This window comes from Corella eumyota, chromosome 2 (genome assembly GCF_963082875.1).
Source record: "Corella eumyota chromosome 2, kaCorEumy4.1, whole genome shotgun sequence".
NCBI classification, from domain to species: domain Eukaryota; kingdom Metazoa; phylum Chordata; class Ascidiacea; order Phlebobranchia; family Corellidae; genus Corella; species Corella eumyota.
Genome location: NC_137491.1, coordinates 15,901,502 through 15,922,561, shown reverse-complemented (window position 1 = coordinate 15,922,561; position 21,060 = coordinate 15,901,502). Strand labels below are relative to the sequence as shown.

The following is a 21,060-nucleotide window of genomic DNA, read 5'->3' as shown; positions in this document are numbered from 1 at the left end:
CCTGAATTGATACATTTTAAACAAAAAATAGTCGTTCTTTAGTTAAGCTCCAGCGAATTGAATATTAAACAGGTGTCTTCAAGAATTAATAATTTATGGAACATTATTTTAAATAGCGGTAAACAAAATTGTAATTGGCTGCCTGTAGTTACGCAATTACAAACCAATGGTATGGTTATGGTTGCTAATTTGGAATACTCGCTAAATTACTGACCAATTTAGGCTATACATGTAAATTAAAAGCAGATTTTCTTTAAACTAAACTAAACACATTTCCTGTTGCATCTTTTTAAATTTCAAATAAAATAACTTTTAAGTTCTTTCTATTTAGACTCTTTTAGTTTTTATTTATTATATTATTTTGAAAATGGACTATTAACGTAAAGGTGAGTCGACGGTATGAGCTTTTTTTCTCTGTCCTAAAACTCTCGTAAATTTGTATTTTTCAAAAACTACGCCCTTTTTCTTTTCCTTATTTCTCTCATCTTTACGGAAATTGATCGGAAAATTTAAACACCTTTAAACGGCATATTTTTGCAAAAACATTTCAAAATTATTTTTATGTATAATAAAAAAAAATATAATATAATAATAATATATAAAAAAAAATATATAATAAAAAAAATATAATAAAAATATGTATAATAGCAAATACTATAATATTTTTTTACATTATAATTTTTTTTAAGTTTTTTATGTAATATTATATTAAATAATACTTATTTTTTTTCTTTTACTAATATTTAATCCTTAAAAAAAATAACTAATGTAAGTATATCTTTTAAATGTCTGACTCAACTTAATCAAGTGATTTTTACAAGTTCTTATTTTAGCTTATATACGACCTGTAAAAAAATGTCCAAGTATTTTTTCCTAATTTTTCTATGGGAAATGTACCTAACTACCTTCTGTGCTAGCATCCTATGCAACCAATGTTTACCATTGTCTTCTAACTTGCTACATGAGCAAAACAATAGGCCGTGTGACGCAACAATAGAAAAATAAGTCGCACTCTGTTGACAGACTTTCGACTACACTAATTGATCAATACAGACCGATTAATACAAGCGCACGCGTTTTGGGAAAAAAATACTTTTTAAGGTGGTAAAAGTGACAGATTGAATGCTTTAATGTTTTAATATCTACTTCCGCTCTGACAAGAAGAAAGTGTTAATTAATTTTTTTACAATTTCGTTTTATGTTCCTTAAAATTTAAATTTCAGTTTAATTTAGCTTGGAGACATATGTTTCGGTTAAGTGCCCACATTTCCATTAAGATATCATTTTGCTGGCAGATGATATATTCATGTATAATGCATGCAAATTTGTGAACAACATAACCTAAATCCAGTAGTATTATTACTAACAAATTGTCAAGTATAAAACCTGATGTCACTATTGTACATTTAACTAATTAGAGTACACCATTACAATATTTTGTGGCTACATCTAAAAGAAAAAATTAATCAATTTTTTTTAATTTAGAAACTTTGTTTGCACGGAATTTATTATTTAAAATTTGACAAAAATAGTCTGTGAAATTGACATTTTTGTATATAAGCCGTAAATTATTAATGAAACATGTATACAGACATTTAAAATTTAAACAATAACACAAACAGTAATTAAATTATAATGTTGTTTTTTTTAAAAAAAGTGATATTTTAAAACAAAAAATTTACAATAACGTTATGTTCAACTTTAGGTCTTGGGTTTAATTCCCACTGCTTTTATTACATAAAGGCTTATAGTAAAACGCTGTAAACCAAATAAAATTTTAATTATACGGCAAATTATTTACTTATGTACGAAACTGCTGAAGGTAACCTAAGATTGGGTTGGGGTTAAAAACGTTACCCTATATTTGGGCCGCTAAGTCCGACCTTTAAAATGAACGATGCATAAACATAAAAGCTCATTGGTTTCGACATTTGGCACGCTTTTCTAATAAACACAAACATATGTTTTCTCGGCAAAATTTCTGACGACGGATTAAAAAACGGCGCCAATTCTCTAATCGTCGTATACACCCTTTTAATTCCAATAAACAAACTAAGTATTAATACCGACCGTTTAAATCGTCCGAAATTTTAAATAATGCATTTTTACGCCCTTTATCATTTGATCTATTTAATATAATGGGCCGAAGTGTACGCGATATTGCTGTAATAAAGGGATTATAATTAACTAAATCGGATGCTATTATCTCTATTTTGAGGATTATTAAATCGAAATGACTATAAATATTTATTGTTTTGCTGGAAAAATTTAAAAACATATCGCAGTTCTTTTAATTGCTGTTTTTCAATGTCTTTAAATTAATAAAAAAATATTAATTTAATCAAATATTCAAAAATTATAATATATTTCTTCTCAAAATACAAATTATTATTGGTCCACAGTCTATTGTGACGAGTTTTAAAACTCGTCACAAAAATTAAACTTAACTTAAAATTTAAACTGTTTAAAATTTTTAGTTAGAAAAAAAAACTTGTATATTTATATAAAAAAATATTTTAAAAGGCCTACTTCTACAATATAATCTAATTTATTATCAATAAATTGAATATTGTGAAGCAATTTAATAGTTTAGGGAGGTCCTTTCGCTTGATTTACTTTCAAAAGCAAAACAAATTTTTAAAAATAGCTCGACCACTGTTTTGGGCGTGCGCACAGTTTTCTGTTTTTTAAGTACCCCAAAAATGTTTTTAAATAAGGTCCTGTGTTCTGCTATTGTTTATAGGATTTTAAACGCACGTATACCATACAAATAAACAAACCAACAAACGGTTCAGGGTTTTTTTGATATAATCCAATCGAATAAGGTTTAAACACGTGCGTGAAAATATTGTAATCTATATGACTAGGAACATTTCAAAAAAATTTTTTCACTAAAATAGCAATAATTTTTATTTTTCTTGGGGTCATTGGGTCAATATATTAATCTTCAAAGCCCTCTTAGTAATCAAGGTAATTAAAGAGTAATTTTCAAAGAGACACTGCCGAAACAATTGCATTTATAACCATTTATAACCCTAATGATTTCATTTGAAATGCCGATTAAGCAACCTCCAATTTAAATAATAGAACGTTGCATGCAGTCTTAACAATGGCGCCTTTGTTTGGCAAATCTGTAATGACATTTAACAAAACAAAAGATTCGGCTTCCGCTAATACGAGGTTTAGAGGTACTGGCGAGTGTCGCGTGTCTTTTGTCAATTGTGACATCACAAACAATTAATGAACAAGTGTAATCTAGTGTCATGTGAGCCCTGTCTCCTGTCTGTTAATTAACAACAATCGTATTGCCTGTTTGATTTTTATTTAAACTCATGTTTTTTTAATAAATTAATATAATGTTGCAATTTATGAATGATGTTATTTATTTATTGCATGTCATGTTAAACAGTTATATTTTTACAGGTAAAATGAAATCAAATTCTCTCTCGTACTTTTTAGCTCCAATTTCTTTTTGAAAACTGTAAAATACAAGTGGTTTTTAAAATAAAAACTGTTTTAGGTGTATTCAAATTTTTTTAGATGTTTTTTACTTTTTTATACATAAAAACCGAAAATGTTAAATAATTTCGTCAGAAAAGAAAAAAAAAACAAATAAAAAAACTTTCCTCCCAAACCTTCGTTAAAAAAATTGATAAAATAAACCTTTTTCCGGTAACCAAACTTTAGGTCAATTTTTTTTTTAAATTAAGGTTATTTTGTAGGTAAGGATAAGGCTAATTTAGGATTAATAGAAATGTTTTATTGCGGTGAATTATGTTTTTGAAAATGAGACAATCGATCGAGCATATATTTTTACCCTCGATGTGGAAAGGTCGAATTTGCGACCTAACCGTAGAATAACATCAGTTACCCCGACCCAGTCCCGAGTTGCCTTTACCACTTTGGAATATAATAGAGATTATAATTGCCCGGTAATTATGGTGCTGATTAAGTGGTGACTCAGCAGAAGTTTATACCGTTTATAGCACCTTACTTGAGGGCGCTACAGTATGAGAGCAGTGGGGAATGAACCCACGACCTCATGGTGGTAAAGCAAGTGTTTATAACACCACGCTACCGGTTGTATATATAAAAAAATATAAATTTGTCCCCGCAAAAACACGTGACTCGAGTACAACAAAAATTCACACGTGTACTGGTTCTATGTTTTTTTTTATTAACACGTGTTTACAATTGTAGCTGTAATTGCATAAACGGTTAGTGTTAGGCAATTAAGGTTTGTTAAAACGTACATGTAAAAAAATGTTCACTGTGGAAGATGATAGCATGCTGACGACGGCGCCTAGTTCAAGCAGTTCAACAGTTTCAAGTTCGAGTCTCAATGAAGTTTTAACTGCACAAGAAAAACGACGAATTTCGCAGGCGAGGCACAGGTAGTTTAAAAGCAAGATTTAACATTAAATTAAACAAACTTTTTGGTTAACTTAAGTATAAAGTCACAGTAGGACATTTTGTTACTTATAGTCAAATAGTTTAACATTGGTAGACAGACATATTTAGTTGTAAGTCAAAAAATAATTTTTAAAATAGGCTTAGAACCCACAATTCTTTTAATTAGCCAATTAACCTTTAGTCTTACCATGAAGTTCTAAGTGGCAAGGGTTAAATGGTTGTTTTAGATTTTTTAAGTCGTATGTGTCTATGTGTTTTCTTTCAATGTTTATCCTCGATGTGAAATTAAATCAAGAACCTCATGTTTTGAGGCCTCAGCCAATGCACTATAGTGCTGGTCGTGCTTAAAATGGAAGTTAACTAGGCTATGTCTCTTAGGCACAATGTAGCTGCATGCTACAAAAACCTTCGTGAGGTTTTACCACAGCAAGATATTAATCTAGTTCCAAAGAGATTATCAGCAATAAGAAACAGCGTAGCACCCAGTGGATTTCCAAGAGTTATAAACAACAAAGCAACAGTTCTTAATCGAGCCAAGTTTTATGCACAGCATTTAGAGTCAGTGTTAGGAATGCTTTTGGAGGAAAAAAATCAAATTAAAAAGAAAGCTGACAAGCTTGACATGGCTGGCACTTCGACTTTGTTTCAGAATAAATCAGATAAATTTTCAGAGCGGTATGACGTTGCACAATTGACATCTATAAGTGATGTAAAAGAGAGTTTCTTACAAAATTTTACAGTTAACAAACCAGTATTGGATTATAAATTTTACTTTAAAGCACCAATTAAAGCAGAGGTGACTTCATCAGATGAGGATGAAGATGTAGCCGACTCAAAAATCCCAAATTTTGCGCCTAGATTTTCTACACCATATGGAATGTCACAGTCCATGTTTGTGCCCTTTAATACCCCACTAGGACCCCAAAATTCATTTCTCATAAACCCAACTTTAAAACCCTCACCCGCTCACAGCAACGAGGATTTGGGGTTTGTTTCTGCAGGAACAGGGAGTCAAGAGAGTAATGTCCCGACCAAGGAGGAGTTTTATATTATCGAGGAGAATAATCCGTGCACATCGTTCAACTTTGCAGGAAGTTCTCTTTTTAGCCACCATTTTTAAATCAAAAAAAATTAATTGGAGGTACTTCATTTAAGCATTAAATAAAAATAAATTTGTCTAATTGATGCAACAAAATTTAAAATTTTTCGAATTATTGCAATTTATAAAAATTTGTTTAAAAGGGTGTATTTTTAGAACTATTAACTTTTTAAAATGTTTGGTTTGTAATTTTGGAACACTTTTTTTTAAACTTTTTTGAAAGTTTTTTAAAAGAAATTATGTATAGAGATATTTTATTTTAATGCAAAAGATAAGTTAACAAACCCTCGATTGTAAATATTTTTTGTTTTTTTTAAGAGAGTTCTTTAATTGTTTATGTTTAAAATGTTATTTAAAAGTTTACCTTGTTATGTTTTAGTATGTTTATTTTCTAAATGTTTTATTTGTTTTAAAATTATGTTTTTACTAGTTCTTAAAATGATTTTATGTTTTATCTGTAATTTTAGCAGACGTTTTTATAAATTTTAATTTTTTTACCAAATAATTGAAAATGAGGATTAATGGAAAATATGAAAAAGCAAAATGTTTTTCAACTGAAACAGAAGAAATCATTAGAAATTTGATTCTTTTAGAATATGAAAAAGGTAACCAATTTTTTTAACTTACAATATTTTAAAGTATATATATACAAACATATTTTTGTTGCCATATTAACTAACAAAATATTAAGTTTACTTATAAATCAACAACTTAAAAAATAATTTTTCAAAATATTTCTTTTAAATTTTTATAGATAAAGTTACGGAATTAGATTATAAAGAAGTTGTTAACAATTTAATGATTATTGTGAGTGGATCTTACAAAGATGCAAGTGATGCTTTGAGAATTTTAAGTATTGTAAGTGAAAATTATTTTTTTACAAAAATTAATAAGACTATTAAAGTAAAACATTATAAACTCAGAATAAATATAATTTGTATCATTAAATTTCAAAACTAAAAGCATTGTATCATTAAATTTCAAAACTAATAATTTTTGTTCTAGCTTAAAAAACTGGTATTAAATAAAAATGTGGAAATGTGGTTAGTTGAAGTTTTGTGTGAAATGTTTACTTATTGTCTTTCTGGTCATCCTTGCAAGCGAACTCTTATGAAGTAAGTTTTTTTACATGTCACTAAAAAAATGTAAAAAAATTGCAATTCTGTATTTTTAAAAATTACTTTTTATAGGCCTATTTTATTATATTTTTTGTTCAATTTATATTATATTATTCTTTTTATTTATACAAGAACTTTTTTATATTAATTTAATAATTTTTAGTTTTTTAGTGGATTAAAAATTTGTTTTTTATAGAATTATAGATAATTTAGAAAATACCGAAACAGTAAAAGAGTGTTTCAAAAATGGAATTTCAAAGTTACTCCAATCTGAAACTATTAAGAAATATGGAATAAACACTTACCATGTTTCTGAAACCTTAGAAATATTTTGTTTGTCTTTACAATCTGATGTTGTAGTGCCAATATTAGGTTCTAAAAGTAAGCAATTGTTTTTATTAACTTATTTATAAAAAGTTTTTTTTTTGTATGTGAACTAATATGTAAAAAATGCTCTGTTTATATTTATGTTAAAGATTTTTTCTGAATTAATGACAGTTAAAGATTTTTTCTGAAAAAATCGAAAAAATTAAAAAAAATGTTTTGGGGGCTTGGTGTTAGTTGGCACAGACAATTACTATTTTTTTTTTCAATAAATAAAGCAGCAGTGGAAATTATACCTGCAGTTGCATACTAAAACAATATATATAGTCATTGGAGGTAATTATTGGACATTTTTGACAAACTTGGCCATAAATTTTTTGTTTTAAACTTTAAATCAAATATTTTTTGTTCCTAAGATAGTGTTATCATTCATTATTAAGAAAAAATAGTATTTAAATCTCAATCTACACATGTTTGCCTAAAATTCTAGATTAAAAATGTCCAATAATTACCTACACAAATGGGGTAATTACTGGACACCGTGGGGGTAATCGTCGACTAGTGTTAACAATTGCCACATTTTAAAATATTTTTGTGATAAAGGGGGTCTTTTGGATAATTTTAGGCTTCAGGCAGTCTCGACGCAAACTTTTTGTAGGACTATCAGAATCTTTAGGAAACTGCTTAAGTGCCTTACCCTAGTAAAAATTTCCCTTTTTTAAAGAATTGTCTACATAAATTTTAGTCTTTTTTAGCGTCTTCCATTTTATTGTAGGTTATATACCTGCAGGCTAAACTTTTAATATCATTTAAAGTTAAAGCAAATTTAGCGTCAAAGCAAATTTAGCTTTTAATTGTTTGTATTGAACGGTGTTAAATAAGCTTTACACCATGTTCTGAGGGAAATGTACCTTCATTACTAAGATAATATTAAACTGTTGATTTTGGTATGTTATATTCTTTGGATAAATTTGTTTGTGTTCCTTTAATAATTCCTGAATTGCACTTTTTTTAAGCCTTTAGAGGGGGGGGTATATATTTTCTTGGCATTTTTATTTTAAATTTACTTCTACCCCAAATTATTAATACACCTTATTGCAAAAACCTAACAAATTAAAATCTGTTTATGTTTTTGTAATAAGTGGGACTAAAATTGACTACAAGGCTTATTTTTGGCCGTTAAAAGCAAATAAAATGTATTCACAAGTGTCCAATAATTACCCCCAATTACAATAATAGGATGGAGGTAAACATTGGACGCATTTTGTATAGAGTGTAATGAAGATAGAAGTTTAAATTAGGGCCTTATAGAAAGATCAGTGCATTTTAGTTAGTGTTGCCAATCTGAAAATTTAGTAATTTAAAAATTTTGTAAATTTTAACAACTTACTTTTTGCCTTTAATTTCGAAAAAATCTAAATTTTTTTTTGAAATTTCAAAAGTGCGTATTTTTTTTTCCAGGCAATTTAGATTAAAAAAAGTGACATTTATTTAAACCTTATAATATAGACATTGTTCTGGCAAATTATAGGTAAAAAGTGGCAACCCTAAAAATATTTGGAATGGTGTCCACTAATTACCTCCAAATTTTAACTGTCCAATAAATACCTCCATTGACTATATATATATTTTGTAAAAACACTGCTTTGTGTTCATTTTATATTCATAACAATTTTCTCATTTAATTAATTAATTTTTTTTCAGTTTTGGAATTTTTATTCAAATTGGTTCAACAACTACACACTGTGCTACTTCATAATCACAACAGCAACCAAGAATTATTTAACATTGATCAACGACTAAATCAAATACTAAAGACGATAAACCTGGTTGTTTTAAAACTAATTAAACACAAAGATACAGTTAATAAGGATGTTATAGAAATTGTTGACATTCTTTGTAAAGAAAGTGCTCTAATGTTTAAAGAAGGTATGTATACATTATTATAGCCTAATTTTTGTTATATATATTTATTTTTTTATTTTTTTTGTATATATCTTTATCTTCGATGTGGGAAAGTCAAATGCACGACTTAAACATAGAGTAACATCAGTTACTCCAACCCAGTCTCGAGTTGCCTGTGGCAGTTTGGGATATTATAAAGATTTTAATTGCCTGATAATTATGCTGCTGATTAAGTGCTGGCTCAGCAGGAGTTCATACCGTTTATAGCACCTTACTCAAGGGCGCTACAGCATGAGATCAGTGGAGATTGAACCTACAACCTTATGTGTGGTGTATTTATTTCTCTTCGGTGTGGGAAGAACTTTTTTACAGCCTAAACCTAAAGTTTTTGTCAAATTTTAACTCTGTTTTGTAAGTTTATAATAATAATATTAACCTAGTATACTGCCTGGTTATTAATTAGCCAATTAACATGGCTGCAGCAGGAATTGAACTCAGAACCTCATACAGCAAAGCAATTTATTTTTTTTTTAATCTTTACAATCACTATTATTACATCACCCTGCCTGTGTTTTATTACAAAAACTAACATAACTTTGTTAAATTGTCATTTTTATCACGTAGCCTATATGTGTTATAGACATTTTTTTTAAATAGTGTTTTTTGTGCAGATATTCTAGGTGAACAAGCCATTAACTCAAATGGTTTATTATTTCCTAATTTATTATGGTTACTAGAGATTACTTCGAAAAGCGACAATTGCCTAGAATCTAAGGTCAGACTTTTACAAAATTTATTTTTTACTAAAACAAATCTTAAGTGTTATATAATAAACCTTATTTTTGTTTTTTGTATTGAATATTTTATATAAAAAAAATTTGCATATTAGAAAAACAATTTTTTTGTACTTTTTGTTTAGGTACAAAACTGTTTTAAAAGTTTTCAAAAACACTTGTCAGATTTTTCTGAAGTCTCACAAATATTATTATGCAATGGTGTTCTTGTATTTATTGTTCACTTACAAAAACAACCAGATATGAATTCTGAAAATCTAATTGATTCTCAGCTAAGCAATTTGCTCCAACTTTTATTGACAATTGAAAAGAGGTAATTATATTGATATTTCTTGCAAATCAAAAAAATATTTCCTAAATTATTTAAACCCCCAACGCCAAACATAAAACTAAAAAGATCAGTTTAAAATATATATTTTTTTGTATATATATATCTTTATCCTCGATGTGGGAAAGTTCAATGCGCGACTTAAACATAGAGTAACATCAGTTACTCCGACCCAGTCTCGAGTTGACTGTGGCAGTTTGGGATATTAAGATTATAATTGCCCGATAATTATACTGCTGATTAAGTGTTGGCTCAGCAGGAGTTCATACCGTTTATAGCGCCTTACTCAAGAGCGCTACAGCATGAGATCAGTAGGGATTGAACCTACGACCTTATGTGTGGTGTAGCAAGTGTTCTTACCACTACACCACGCTGCCGGTGTATATACATTACCTGAACTTGATTGCTTCTTCTTTTTTCAATTTTTACTTTAATTTTTATTAGTGTAACCACCACTCCAAATCATATTTCTGTGGCCAAATGTTTTCTGCAATGGACAATTACTTTAAAGTAAGAAAAATAGAAATAAACATAATGAAATTACTGAAATTACAAATTTTAGTAAAATATATTTTTTTAAATTTAAACCAGTAAAAATTAATGCATAAGCGTAAAACTATATTAAATATAATATATAGATGCCTTTTTTGTTTCCAGATTTTTCTAATTTGTGTAATCTTTAAAACTCTTACATCGTTTATAGCCTAAATATAAATTTAAAACTTGAAATATTAATTTTCAGGGAACTAAAAAAATCTGGATCAAAAACACCTGAATCCTTTGTTATTTTGGACAAGTTATTAAACTTTATTTCAATTAATTTGGACAGTACTGTTGATATTACGAGACATACTACGAAAGATTTACTTAAAAATCTTTTACTGGTTAAAGCAGATACACCAAACGGTAAAAGTTTTTATAAATTGGTTAAAAACTGTAAAAAACCTACATTTGTTTGTTAGTTTTATGTGTTCACAACTTTGACTGGCTAAAGTGATTAAATTACCGGCAGCGTGGCGTAGTGGTAAGAACACTTGCTTCACCACACATGAGGTCGTGGATTCAATCCCCACTAATCTCATGCTGTAGCGCCCTTGTGTAAGGCGCTATAAACAGTATGAACTCCTGCTGAGCCAGCACTTAATCAGTAGCATAATCATCGGGCAATTATAATCTATAATATCCCAAACTGCCACAGGCAACTCAAGACTGGGTCGGAGTAACTGATGTTACTCTATGTTTAAGTCACGCATTTGACTTTCCCACATCGAGAATAAAGATATATATATACAAAAAAAAAATGTATTTTTTTAAATATATTTATTCTCAATGTAAAAAAGACAACTTAACAGCCTAAACATGAGGTGACTTTTGTTATTGTGTACCAATCTCGGATTGCCTTTATAAGTTTTGGGTATTATTAGGCATTTTACGAGATAATTAACATGCCCATTGTTTTTTAGCATGACATACAGTTGATATATTTGTAGCAACATATTCTAGGGTGTTACAACATAAAATCAGTGGGAATCAAACCGATGACTTTATGTAGTAAGTGTTCTAGCCACTACGCCATGTCACTGTTAAATTTCAAGTTATACTACATCTAACAAGCAAGTTATCTAAATTTTAATATAATGATCGCATTTAAATAAAATAAAACAACAGAAAATGGTATAGGTCAAATTTTAATGGTGTTTACAATTATTGTATTTTTAGGTTTGGCTTTTATGGAAAACTTGTCAAAAGATATTTTAAGTTTATGGAATTGGAACAAAAGATCCTTCTATGTTGCTATGTCTTGTGTTGTTGAATATGTCGACGTTGAACTTATTATTTCATCTCAACCTAACATCCAACAACATTTGCTTAAAGGTTAGTAGTAACTAGCGATGTGAAGAAGTAGGTAAAGGCACTGGGAATTACTACATAAGTTACTAGGCTCAATTCTCACTGCTTATAAGTTGCACTGTTTATTTGTGAAAAAAAGGATTTTTTGTTGGTTTCAAAAAATAATAACATGTTAGTAATCATGCTAAAAAAACTGACAAATGCAAGTCAAAACTGGACCAGAGTTACAAATATATTCCTAAGTATATGAGGTGATTGGTTTGATCCCAACTGCTGCCATGTTGTTGTGCATTTAAGTAAGGTTTTAATATGGTACAAATTCTTGCTAAACTTAATAATATTTAAAATTGTCAAGGGTAACTTAAAACTTGTTTGGAGTTACAAATGTTACCTTGTATTTTCCAAGTCAGTCTTCCTACATTAATTGACAAAAACTATATTTTTGTTTTCAGCTATTTCTGACCAAGGTTTAGTCACTTATGCTTCACATTTTTATCATCAACTTGCTGTCAACCAAAAACAAATCAACAAAATATCAGTTCACGAACAAATGGATATTTGGTTGTTACCAGTTTTTAAAACTTTAACAGAAGAAAATTGCAACAAGAATCTTGTTGTGAATGTAAGATAATTCGCTAAAAAATGAATGTAAAGTATCTTTAATTAACAAGATATTGTTATTTGATAATTTTATTTAATTTTGTAAATTTTTTTTACCTAGTTTTCGTTTAATTTTTTATTTATTTTTAACATTTATTATTCTTCAATTTTTTTTACTGTTTTTTAGTATTGTTTGAAAAAACTTGTAAAACTATATGGCAACACGTGTATGAGCTACATTCTTTCCATATCAACAAACCTGAAAACAAATAACAAAGACAAAAACAACTCAGAAATGTCAGAGAATTTTGGATTTTTAAATGTATTTATGATGTGTGCTAGAACTGCCCAACAATTAGGTTTGCTACAACAAAATGAAAATCCAAAAAAAAGTAAGAAAAAGGGATTGAAAAAACAATCAAATAATATTGAAGTTCATGATAATGTAAACAAGGATTTATGGAAAGAAGGAATAACGATGAAGATTATTAAATCTGCTCTAGTGCATCCTAACAATCAGGTAAAATATTTTTTTTATATTTTTTGCATTTTTTTTTGTTAATTATGGGACATCATTTTTTATGTTGTTTAATTAACAAGAAATACTTAAAAAACTGCCAGCTTGGTGTAGTAGTTAGTACACTCGGCTTTTTTTGTATAAGATCTTAGGTTTAATTCTCAATGGTTCTAAGTCACAGCAAGTAAGGCGCTAAAAGTGGGACTACTTCCTGCCCAGCCCAAAACTATTGGGCAGGTTAATTATGATCAATAATATTGAAAACTGCCGAAAACATCTTAAAACCAAATTTCCGTACCAAATTTTCCGCAATGTTTAGACTGCAAAGTCAGCTCTTCAACTTCGTGAATAAACAACTGGGAAAAAAAAATTATGACCTTAAAATTAATTGAATGACTATGTTTTAATTTTTCAATTCTACATTGCTTTTAAGACATACCAGTATTTATATTTTTAATTAAAACTAAACAATAAAAAAATAAATTATTTTATTTTTGACAATCAAACTGATCATTGTTGTATGTAGATGAGAATTGAAGGATTCATGTTGATTTGTGACAACCCTCGGCCTTCGATTCCTTTAACGCAATCTGATGTTGACCTCATTATGTTTGGACTTCCTTATAACATGAAAAATCCATGCCCTGATTTTCGACAGCAATTATTAGTAACACTAAAAAAGGTAAAATTTGTATTAAAAACTAAATATTTTGGCAAAAATATTGTTTATTTAAAAAAAAAAAAAAAAATAGAAATCTAAGTTGATATTTGTATATGCATTTTAAATCAAAACAAATTGTTAAATTTATAAAATAATTTTTTTTTTATTTAGTTGATAACACGATTAGTAGTTAATCATCAGAGAATAATTAAAAGAACTCAAAATCATAAGAAAAGTGAAGCAGACATAAAAGAAATGGAGTTATACGAGGTAGGATATTTATGTTTAGCATTTTTTTAAATTGTTTTGTATGCTTTTTCATTTTTGATGTAGAAAGGTTAACTTTACAATTTAAAATAGGGTAACATTGAGAAAGAAGAATCCTTTTTGCAATTTTAAATATTAAAACAACTGTTGCATAATAATAAACAAGTTGATTAGTTTTTGGCTCGGCAATGAATTTATAGTGCAGCATGAAAGCAGTGGGGATTGAACTCGAGACCTTATCTAGTAAAATTAATGGTTTTAACAACAACACTATGCTATAAAAATGTATAAACCTTATAAAATGTATATGTATTAAAAACATAATTGATTTGTTTAAGTGTCTATATCAATGCATCCAATATATTTGTTTTTGTTTAGTAATTTGATTTATTTTTCTAGGAATTATTTTCTTGGTTTTTTGAGTTTAGTTTCAGTCACTTATTTCAAGGAGCAATTTATCCTCGGCGTTGTATGTCTTTAGGTTTACTCGAAATTCTAATTTCAGAGCTGGCAAACAACCAAGAAGCAGGTACCAAAATAAAAATTAAACAAAAAATGTGTTTTGAAATTAATAATTTTACTCAGAAATTATAGAAACTACAAAAAAATAATACAAATGTATACATCTATGGAGCTAAGTGAACTTCATATACATATATATTATGACGTGTGTTTAATTTATAGAACTACAAAATAAATAAAAAATTCGTTTGTGGTGCAGGGGTAAATAATCTCAAATAAATATTAATTGCAAGTTGTGACCATACAGCATTTAATATGCTGACTGTAAGGCAGGCTATCGACTAGTAAATTAAATAAAAAACTTTAAAAAATTTGTGTTTTATTGTAGAAATTTGCCCAACTATTTTTGATATTTTTACATTGAGAAGAATAGAAACTTTAGTTTCATTATTAAAAATTCCTTATGAAGATATCAAAAACTTCGCTATCAATATTTTATCTAATCCAATTATAAAAAGCCATGTTAGTTTAAAGGTAAATATTAAACTTTATGTTTTTTCTTTGTTTTTATTTAATCTCAATTTAAATAAGTTGACTTTGGAACATAAACATTTAGAGTAGCTTTTTTTTCTAAAGTTAAGTTTGCATAATTTTTAAGTCCAATTAATTTTAAAATATTAATTTAATTTTTAGCTTAAAGATAAGATGGAAATTATGGAAAAAACTTCATTAAAAGAATGTAGAGTATCTTGTAAGCCTGATATTTGTAAGGAATCAGCCTACAATCTTTTATTTATCATGAAAACATCAACCAACCCTGATCAAGTAGCTTTGAGGTAAAATATATTATTTTTTATCATATAGGCTTAACATTGAAATGTGAAAAATCTAATGTAAAGTTTTTTTTTGAATAATCTTAACTTGACTATAAAATGCAGAAAAATTTTTTGTCTTGTAACAGTCTAAAAAGAAGAAAAAGTTAAATGCATTTTAAAACTTAACAACAATTTTATGATTGCACTCTTATATTTGCGCCGTTTTTATTTTGAACACTTGTTTAATATTTGGGCGCAACTCGCATTTGATATATATATCTACAGAAATTTATCGGTGCACCACAGACAGCAGTTTGTTCTATTTTAAAGTTTTTGAATTGTACAAACTTTTGTATATCATTCATTAAGCTTCACTATATATATTTATGGCACAATGAATAATTTTTTTTGGCAAAGTAAATAATAAATTTTTTCTGTACATTTCATCTTATAGCAAATATAAACTTTTTTGCAGATATGTGGATAATATGGTGACACAACTTTTAAGTGATATTTCTCTTGCTGAAAAATCATTGTTAGAAGCTCTTACAGTTACTCCAATGTATGGATCAATCTACTTTATTCGACTAATACTATTACATTTCAAACTTGACAGGTTAGTTAAAAAAATGTTTACAACATCTTTTCGTATAAATGAAAACGATTTAACTGAATGGACATTTTGTAAAAAACAAAAATTTGTAAACAATTTTTAAATTAAAGGTAGTTTTCAAAGAAGTGGTTTGTGTCTTTAAAATAACTTTTTTGCTGGGTTCAGGTTTGCAGCCCTATATCAGAACTTTCAATAATGGTAAAAAAAAAACTTATAGCAACATAAAAGTAATGTAAGATGACATATTAAACTCCTGTCGAGCTCAATTCTAACCAGCAAATTACTTAAAAGTCAACACTTCCAATAATATTCCAAACTGCTTAACGAGATTAAAACTGAGTCTTGGTTACAATAGTTACCCTTAATTTAGGCTGTGAAGTCAGCTTTTCTACATAATAAAAATATGTAAAAAAAAATGATTAATAACACATTACTCGCTTTTACTTTTGCTAGTACGAATTCGACAGACTTGGCTAAATGGAGAGAAGTTATTGGAAAATGCATTGAAAGTTGCATTCGAGTTTCAATTGCAGTGTTGCCAGTTGTTGGCAATGATTCACCAGAAGGACATCTACCCAGGATTGCTGTTCAATCTGAAATGGAAGCTCTGGATGATGTGATAAGGCCAATGCTGTCTAAAGAAGACATAAATGAAGGTATGTTACTAAATTCTGCATGGGAACTAAACTAAAAACCTTTTGTAATGTCCAATGTCTTATATTTATTTCGTATTCACATTGTAAATTTCTTTAGATAAACTAATCTAGTTCCTGTCTTATGGAATGCAATTTACCACATTTTTTCGGTTGCCTAACATTTTTTGGTTGCCTAACTTACATTTTAGTCACAATTTACCTACGAACCACGAACGACAGTTTTTTTTTAAAGTCCATAAATCAAGACTTTTTGTGCATATCTTGATTTTCGATGTAAGAACACTGACATCACCGCGTAAACATATGATAGCATTTTTTATTTTGATGTCGTCTCAAGTTGTCCTTAGCAGTTTAATAATCTCATTCTGTGAAGCCAAGTGTTCTTACCACTACACCACATCTACATACATACCTAAAGGATCTATTTAGTTTTTTTATATGTTGTTTTGTTTTCTACAGATGAAAGGGTTGAAGCACAAAGAGTTTTATTATCATGTTGGAGATCATCTAAAGAATCGTTTTTACTTTTACAATCAATTATTGAGCAATTTCCTCTGGATTCTGAACATGCAGTGCATGACAATATTATATCCTGGAAACAGGTAATTTTAATGATTTAACATTACCAAGATATAAAAAAAAAATTATATTTTGTGTCATTTCAATATGGAAAGATAGACTTTATAGACTTAACATAACAAAACATGCACTACCCCAACCAAGTTTAAAGCAGCTTTCAACAGTTTTGAAAATTATCGATTATTTTGTCCAATTATATATTTGACGATATTTTTAAAAGTTTAGCAGAAGCTAATACTGTCTATAGTGCCTTACTTAAACATGTTACAACATGAAAGTGTTGGGAATTAAAAGTGTTAGGAAAATGACCACAGGTAGTAAAGTCAAGTGCTCTAACTACTAAGATACTGCTAAAGAAAGTTAACAATTTTTTTTAATTTGTCTGTATTTTATAAAATTTTTTTATATCTTTTTTGTTATTTAGATTTTTTTGTAATTTAGATTTTAGAAATAGGTGATCATCTTCGCAGCCAATTACTTCAAGCAAAACACAGAGGTGCTTTCGAGATAGCCTCATGTGCTTTTAAATCATATTGCCACTTCTTGTGGAGGTACAGAATATAAATTTAATAAATATTAATTATTCTACCCTTTGACTTTGTACATGTACATCAATTATTTTTGCAAGTATATCTGACAAAAATTAGTTTTTGTTTTACTTTTTTAAAAAATATTAGAATATTAAATATTTGTTCAGCTAAAATAAAATATGCAAAAAATATAAAATAACAATTTGTTTAAATCAAACCTAAACTTGAGTTTTTAAATTTAATGTTGCTGTACTTTTTATTTAAACAGACAAAAAGCGAAAGAATTGAGTGATCGGCCGATTAAATGGATTAATGAAGTCACGGATTTGATTTGTAATAACAGTTCATCAATGACTTTAACTTTATGTTCAACTCGTAGAAGTGCAGGGTTGCCATTTTATTTACAAGTAAGTTTTTACTAAAACTAGTTGAATACCTACCATACCTTATATTTTTTTAAGTAATTTGTTGTTATCATAATTTTGATAATACTGATTATTTAATCTTTTTTTGGATATCTTTATTCTTGATGTGAAAAGTTTGACTTCACTGCCTAAACATAGAGTTACACTTTTTGTCTTGACTTTACATTGGCAATTTGAAACTTATTGACTATATTTGCCCAAAAATTAACTTGCTAATTAGTTTTTGCCTTGGCTACCCTCTTACTAAAGGGTGCTGCAGCATGGAAGCGGTGGGAATCAAACAATAAACTTTTCGTAGTAATGCCAAGTGTACTACACACTGCCTGCAGTTCGTTTTAATAACTACCATTTAGTTAAACAATAAAGTTATAATATTAAACCATCATTTTATGTTTTTTTTTCAAAAAATTTATCCCATTTGTTGCTATATTTTTAGAAGTTTATTATTATTTTTTAAATGTTAATAGGCTTTATTAGGTAGTGACAAAGGAGCAGTAATTCAATCATCATTAAATCATGTTATGTCATCTTTGTTAAAAACTTGTGATATGGACAATATTCATGAAGACTGTGACAATGAAACTACTAATGCAATGGTACACAAATTAAAAAAATTTTTGTATTAAATTGTTTATGATAAAGAAGGCTATGTGAATTTAATTGTAGGGATAATTTTGTTTAGTATGTTTTAAAGGTTTTATTTTGTTTTTTTTGGGGGTATTTTTAAACTGGCAACTTGTTTAGTTATTGACCTATATATAAATTTATTCTTTTTGCAAAAATGGGTATTTTAGCGCATTAAAAAGGGTGAACATTGGGGATTGAACCCAGGGCCTCATGTAGTGCTAATTCGTCATGTTCTAAATTTTTTTTTTAAGTAGAAATTTGTAGATTAATTAATATATTAGCACGCAAAATATCACATTAAACTTAAATAACTGTTTTTAGATTCACTGTTTGAATGTTTTAAGAGGGTTAGTGAAGGATGCTTCATTAGGTGAAACAGTGCAACCTTATATTTCTACGTGTCTTAAAATAGCCATAAAAGGTTTGTTATACTATATTTACATTTTTTAAAAGTGGCACCATAAGACTAATTTTAAGTAGCTCAAAAAATATGATGTTAAGATTTTAAATGGTGTTTATAGTTAAAAAATAAAAAACAGTAATAAATATTAATAATTAAAATTAATTTTGAATTTTATTTCAGGATTTGGTTGCAGAATTTGGTCAATACGAAATTCTTCAACATTATTTTTCTCAACTTTAATGAATCGAATATTTGGTGTAAAGAGAGAAAAAGATCTAGAATCTTCCAACAAAAATCGGTATAAACTTTACAAAGAATTTAAGCTTCAAATTTGTATGTCTTTATTCTTGATGTGGAAAACTTGACATTACCGCCTACACATTGTGTTACATTTGTTATTTGGACCTAGTCTCCAGTTAACTTTTGCGCTTTTCTTAGGATGTTAAACAATAATTATTCTGCATTTATTTTACCAGCTTTTAAAAAAATTTTTTTTAGTTTATCCAGTCAGGAGTTTTGTACGAAAATGCCAGGGTTGCTCGAGTTTTTATTGTCTTATCTGAATGATCATTTGCATGGAAAAAACCAAGATAAAGGTAAATTTATTTCCAAAGCCTAAGAATTGTGACCATATTACAACAAATAAAATGCGTCCTGTAAGGCGGGCAAATATCTATTAGTATATGATTTGGTTTTAAATTTTTATCTAATAATTTAAACGTTTCAAAAATAATTTATTTAAATTTTTTTTTAAAAAATAATTTATTTATTTTTAGCACCATCAATAGAACAGCAATGCAGCACATACCCAGTTTTACTTGTCATTTCTAGAATATATCCTTCACCAACTCACTCATCAAATCTACTTCTTTCTGAGTTTATTCCATCACTTATAAGGTTCGTTTTATTTCATAATTTTTGTTTAATTGTTGGTAGTATTAAATACTACAGCAACATAGAAATGATAAAAAAGGATTTTTTGTAACATACTTTAAATGTATGAATCATTATTGACGGCAAGGTGTAGTGGTTTAATTGCAATACAAGAAGTCCTTAGTTTGCTCTCTGCTGCTTTTATGCTTTAGTGCCTTTGAGTAAGGTGCTATAAACTGTATTAAATTCTGCCAAACCCAAAATTAAATAACAACTATTTTTACCTTATTTTACTTCCTTTGTTAAGGACATTTTTAAATTAAAATATAAACTGTTGTTTTTGTGCGCAGGTAAATATTTCTTGAGATCACATTATAATTGTAAAAATGAAACCCTTTTGTCAAACAATCAAGTTATTTGTTTAAAAGAATTATTTACTTTTATATTAATTTATATTGTTAGATGTAATGGTTGCTTGATATACAAATGTCGAGATATGGCTTCAACTGCTTTGTGTAATTTAGTAACAACTAAACAATGTTTTCATGTTATGGAGTTTCTGATGTCAAGACTTATGGTCGTCACCTCACAGAATTTTATTCATGGAACCTTAATTCAGGTTTGTTATTTAAATTAAATTATTTTTGGATTAAAATTTTTAGTAGTACTCCACGTTTGTTAGGAAACTATGCATATATTTTTGTAAGTAAGACTGTATTATATTTCGGGGTTTGATTTTTAATGCTTAATGTTTTTATTCATAACTGTTTTAAAACTTTATTTTGTGGGATTTAAATTTTAATTAGTATGATTATTGACTATTAAAAAACATCTAACTGTTAAAATATGCCGTATTTGTAAAAAATGGATTGTTACGCATTTTTTTTAAAGAATTCAGTGAAAAAATTGAAAAATAGTATTATGCACTATTTTATTAACAACTTTTTTTTGTGCTTTATTTAATTATAAAACTTACTCAATTGAATTTATTTAGATATTAAAACTGGTGAAAAGAAAACTTGTTAATGAAAAAGTTGAAGAAAAGTTAAATTTGAATAATTTAATTTTATCATTACACAAATGCAAGTGGATAGCTTCCAAGTATGTTGTGATATTTTTTTAAAAATTTAGTATTATTTTTTTTGCAACACAACTAAATTATTGATGTTTATTTTTTTGTATTTAATATTTTTTTTTGTT

General features: G+C 27.8%; 2 protein-coding genes across 3 annotated transcripts in view; both read left to right on the top strand.

Annotated features, from left to right (window-relative positions):
- The first annotated feature begins 4,203 nt into the window (after window positions 1–4,203).
- On the top strand, window positions 4,204–5,634 carry LOC145743389 (uncharacterized). The gene is made up of 2 exons (XM_082561335.1): window positions 4,204–4,394; window positions 4,792–5,634. The coding sequence occupies exons 1-2, from the start codon at window positions 4,264–4,266 to the stop codon at window positions 5,531–5,533; spliced, it is 873 nt and encodes a 290-aa protein (XP_082417461.1). The 5' UTR covers window positions 4,204–4,263; the 3' UTR covers window positions 5,534–5,634.
- Window positions 5,635–5,977: 343 nt separating this feature from the next.
- The window catches only part of LOC145741688 (tRNA (32-2'-O)-methyltransferase regulator THADA-like), a 30,934-nt gene continuing 15,851 nt past the window's right edge, over window positions 5,978–21,060 (top strand). For both annotated transcript variants that reach the window (XM_082559318.1, XM_082559319.1), the window contains exons 1-29: window positions 5,978–6,117; window positions 6,267–6,370; window positions 6,518–6,627; window positions 6,827–7,011; window positions 8,659–8,883; window positions 9,531–9,634; window positions 9,779–9,966; window positions 10,426–10,491; window positions 10,724–10,887; window positions 11,701–11,856; window positions 12,285–12,454; window positions 12,620–12,952; window positions 13,476–13,631; window positions 13,782–13,880; window positions 14,277–14,406; window positions 14,728–14,873; window positions 15,033–15,175; window positions 15,630–15,770; window positions 16,221–16,423; window positions 16,883–17,025; window positions 17,444–17,553; window positions 17,801–17,939; window positions 18,425–18,553; window positions 18,906–19,005; window positions 19,168–19,285; window positions 19,486–19,583; window positions 19,764–19,884; window positions 20,323–20,479; window positions 20,855–20,961. In XM_082559318.1, coding sequence (XP_082415444.1) covers window positions 6,024–6,117; window positions 6,267–6,370; window positions 6,518–6,627; window positions 6,827–7,011; window positions 8,659–8,883; window positions 9,531–9,634; window positions 9,779–9,966; window positions 10,426–10,491; window positions 10,724–10,887; window positions 11,701–11,856; window positions 12,285–12,454; window positions 12,620–12,952; window positions 13,476–13,631; window positions 13,782–13,880; window positions 14,277–14,406; window positions 14,728–14,873; window positions 15,033–15,175; window positions 15,630–15,770; window positions 16,221–16,423; window positions 16,883–17,025; window positions 17,444–17,553; window positions 17,801–17,939; window positions 18,425–18,553; window positions 18,906–19,005; window positions 19,168–19,285; window positions 19,486–19,583; window positions 19,764–19,884; window positions 20,323–20,479; window positions 20,855–20,961 — 4,139 coding nt within the window. In that variant the 5' untranslated portion in view covers window positions 5,978–6,023. The remainder of the gene's footprint in view (window positions 6,118–6,266; window positions 6,371–6,517; window positions 6,628–6,826; window positions 7,012–8,658; window positions 8,884–9,530; window positions 9,635–9,778; window positions 9,967–10,425; window positions 10,492–10,723; window positions 10,888–11,700; window positions 11,857–12,284; window positions 12,455–12,619; window positions 12,953–13,475; window positions 13,632–13,781; window positions 13,881–14,276; window positions 14,407–14,727; window positions 14,874–15,032; window positions 15,176–15,629; window positions 15,771–16,220; window positions 16,424–16,882; window positions 17,026–17,443; window positions 17,554–17,800; window positions 17,940–18,424; window positions 18,554–18,905; window positions 19,006–19,167; window positions 19,286–19,485; window positions 19,584–19,763; window positions 19,885–20,322; window positions 20,480–20,854; window positions 20,962–21,060) is intronic.

Coding starts and splice junctions, on each gene's coding strand:
- LOC145743389 (XM_082561335.1), top strand. CDS start 4,264: ATGTTCACTGTGGAAGATGATAGCATGCTGACGACGGCGCCTAGTTCA. Junction 4,395..4,791: donor ATTTCGCAGGCGAGGCACAG/GTAGTTTAAAAG, acceptor TATGTCTCTTAG/GCACAATGTAGCTGCATGCT.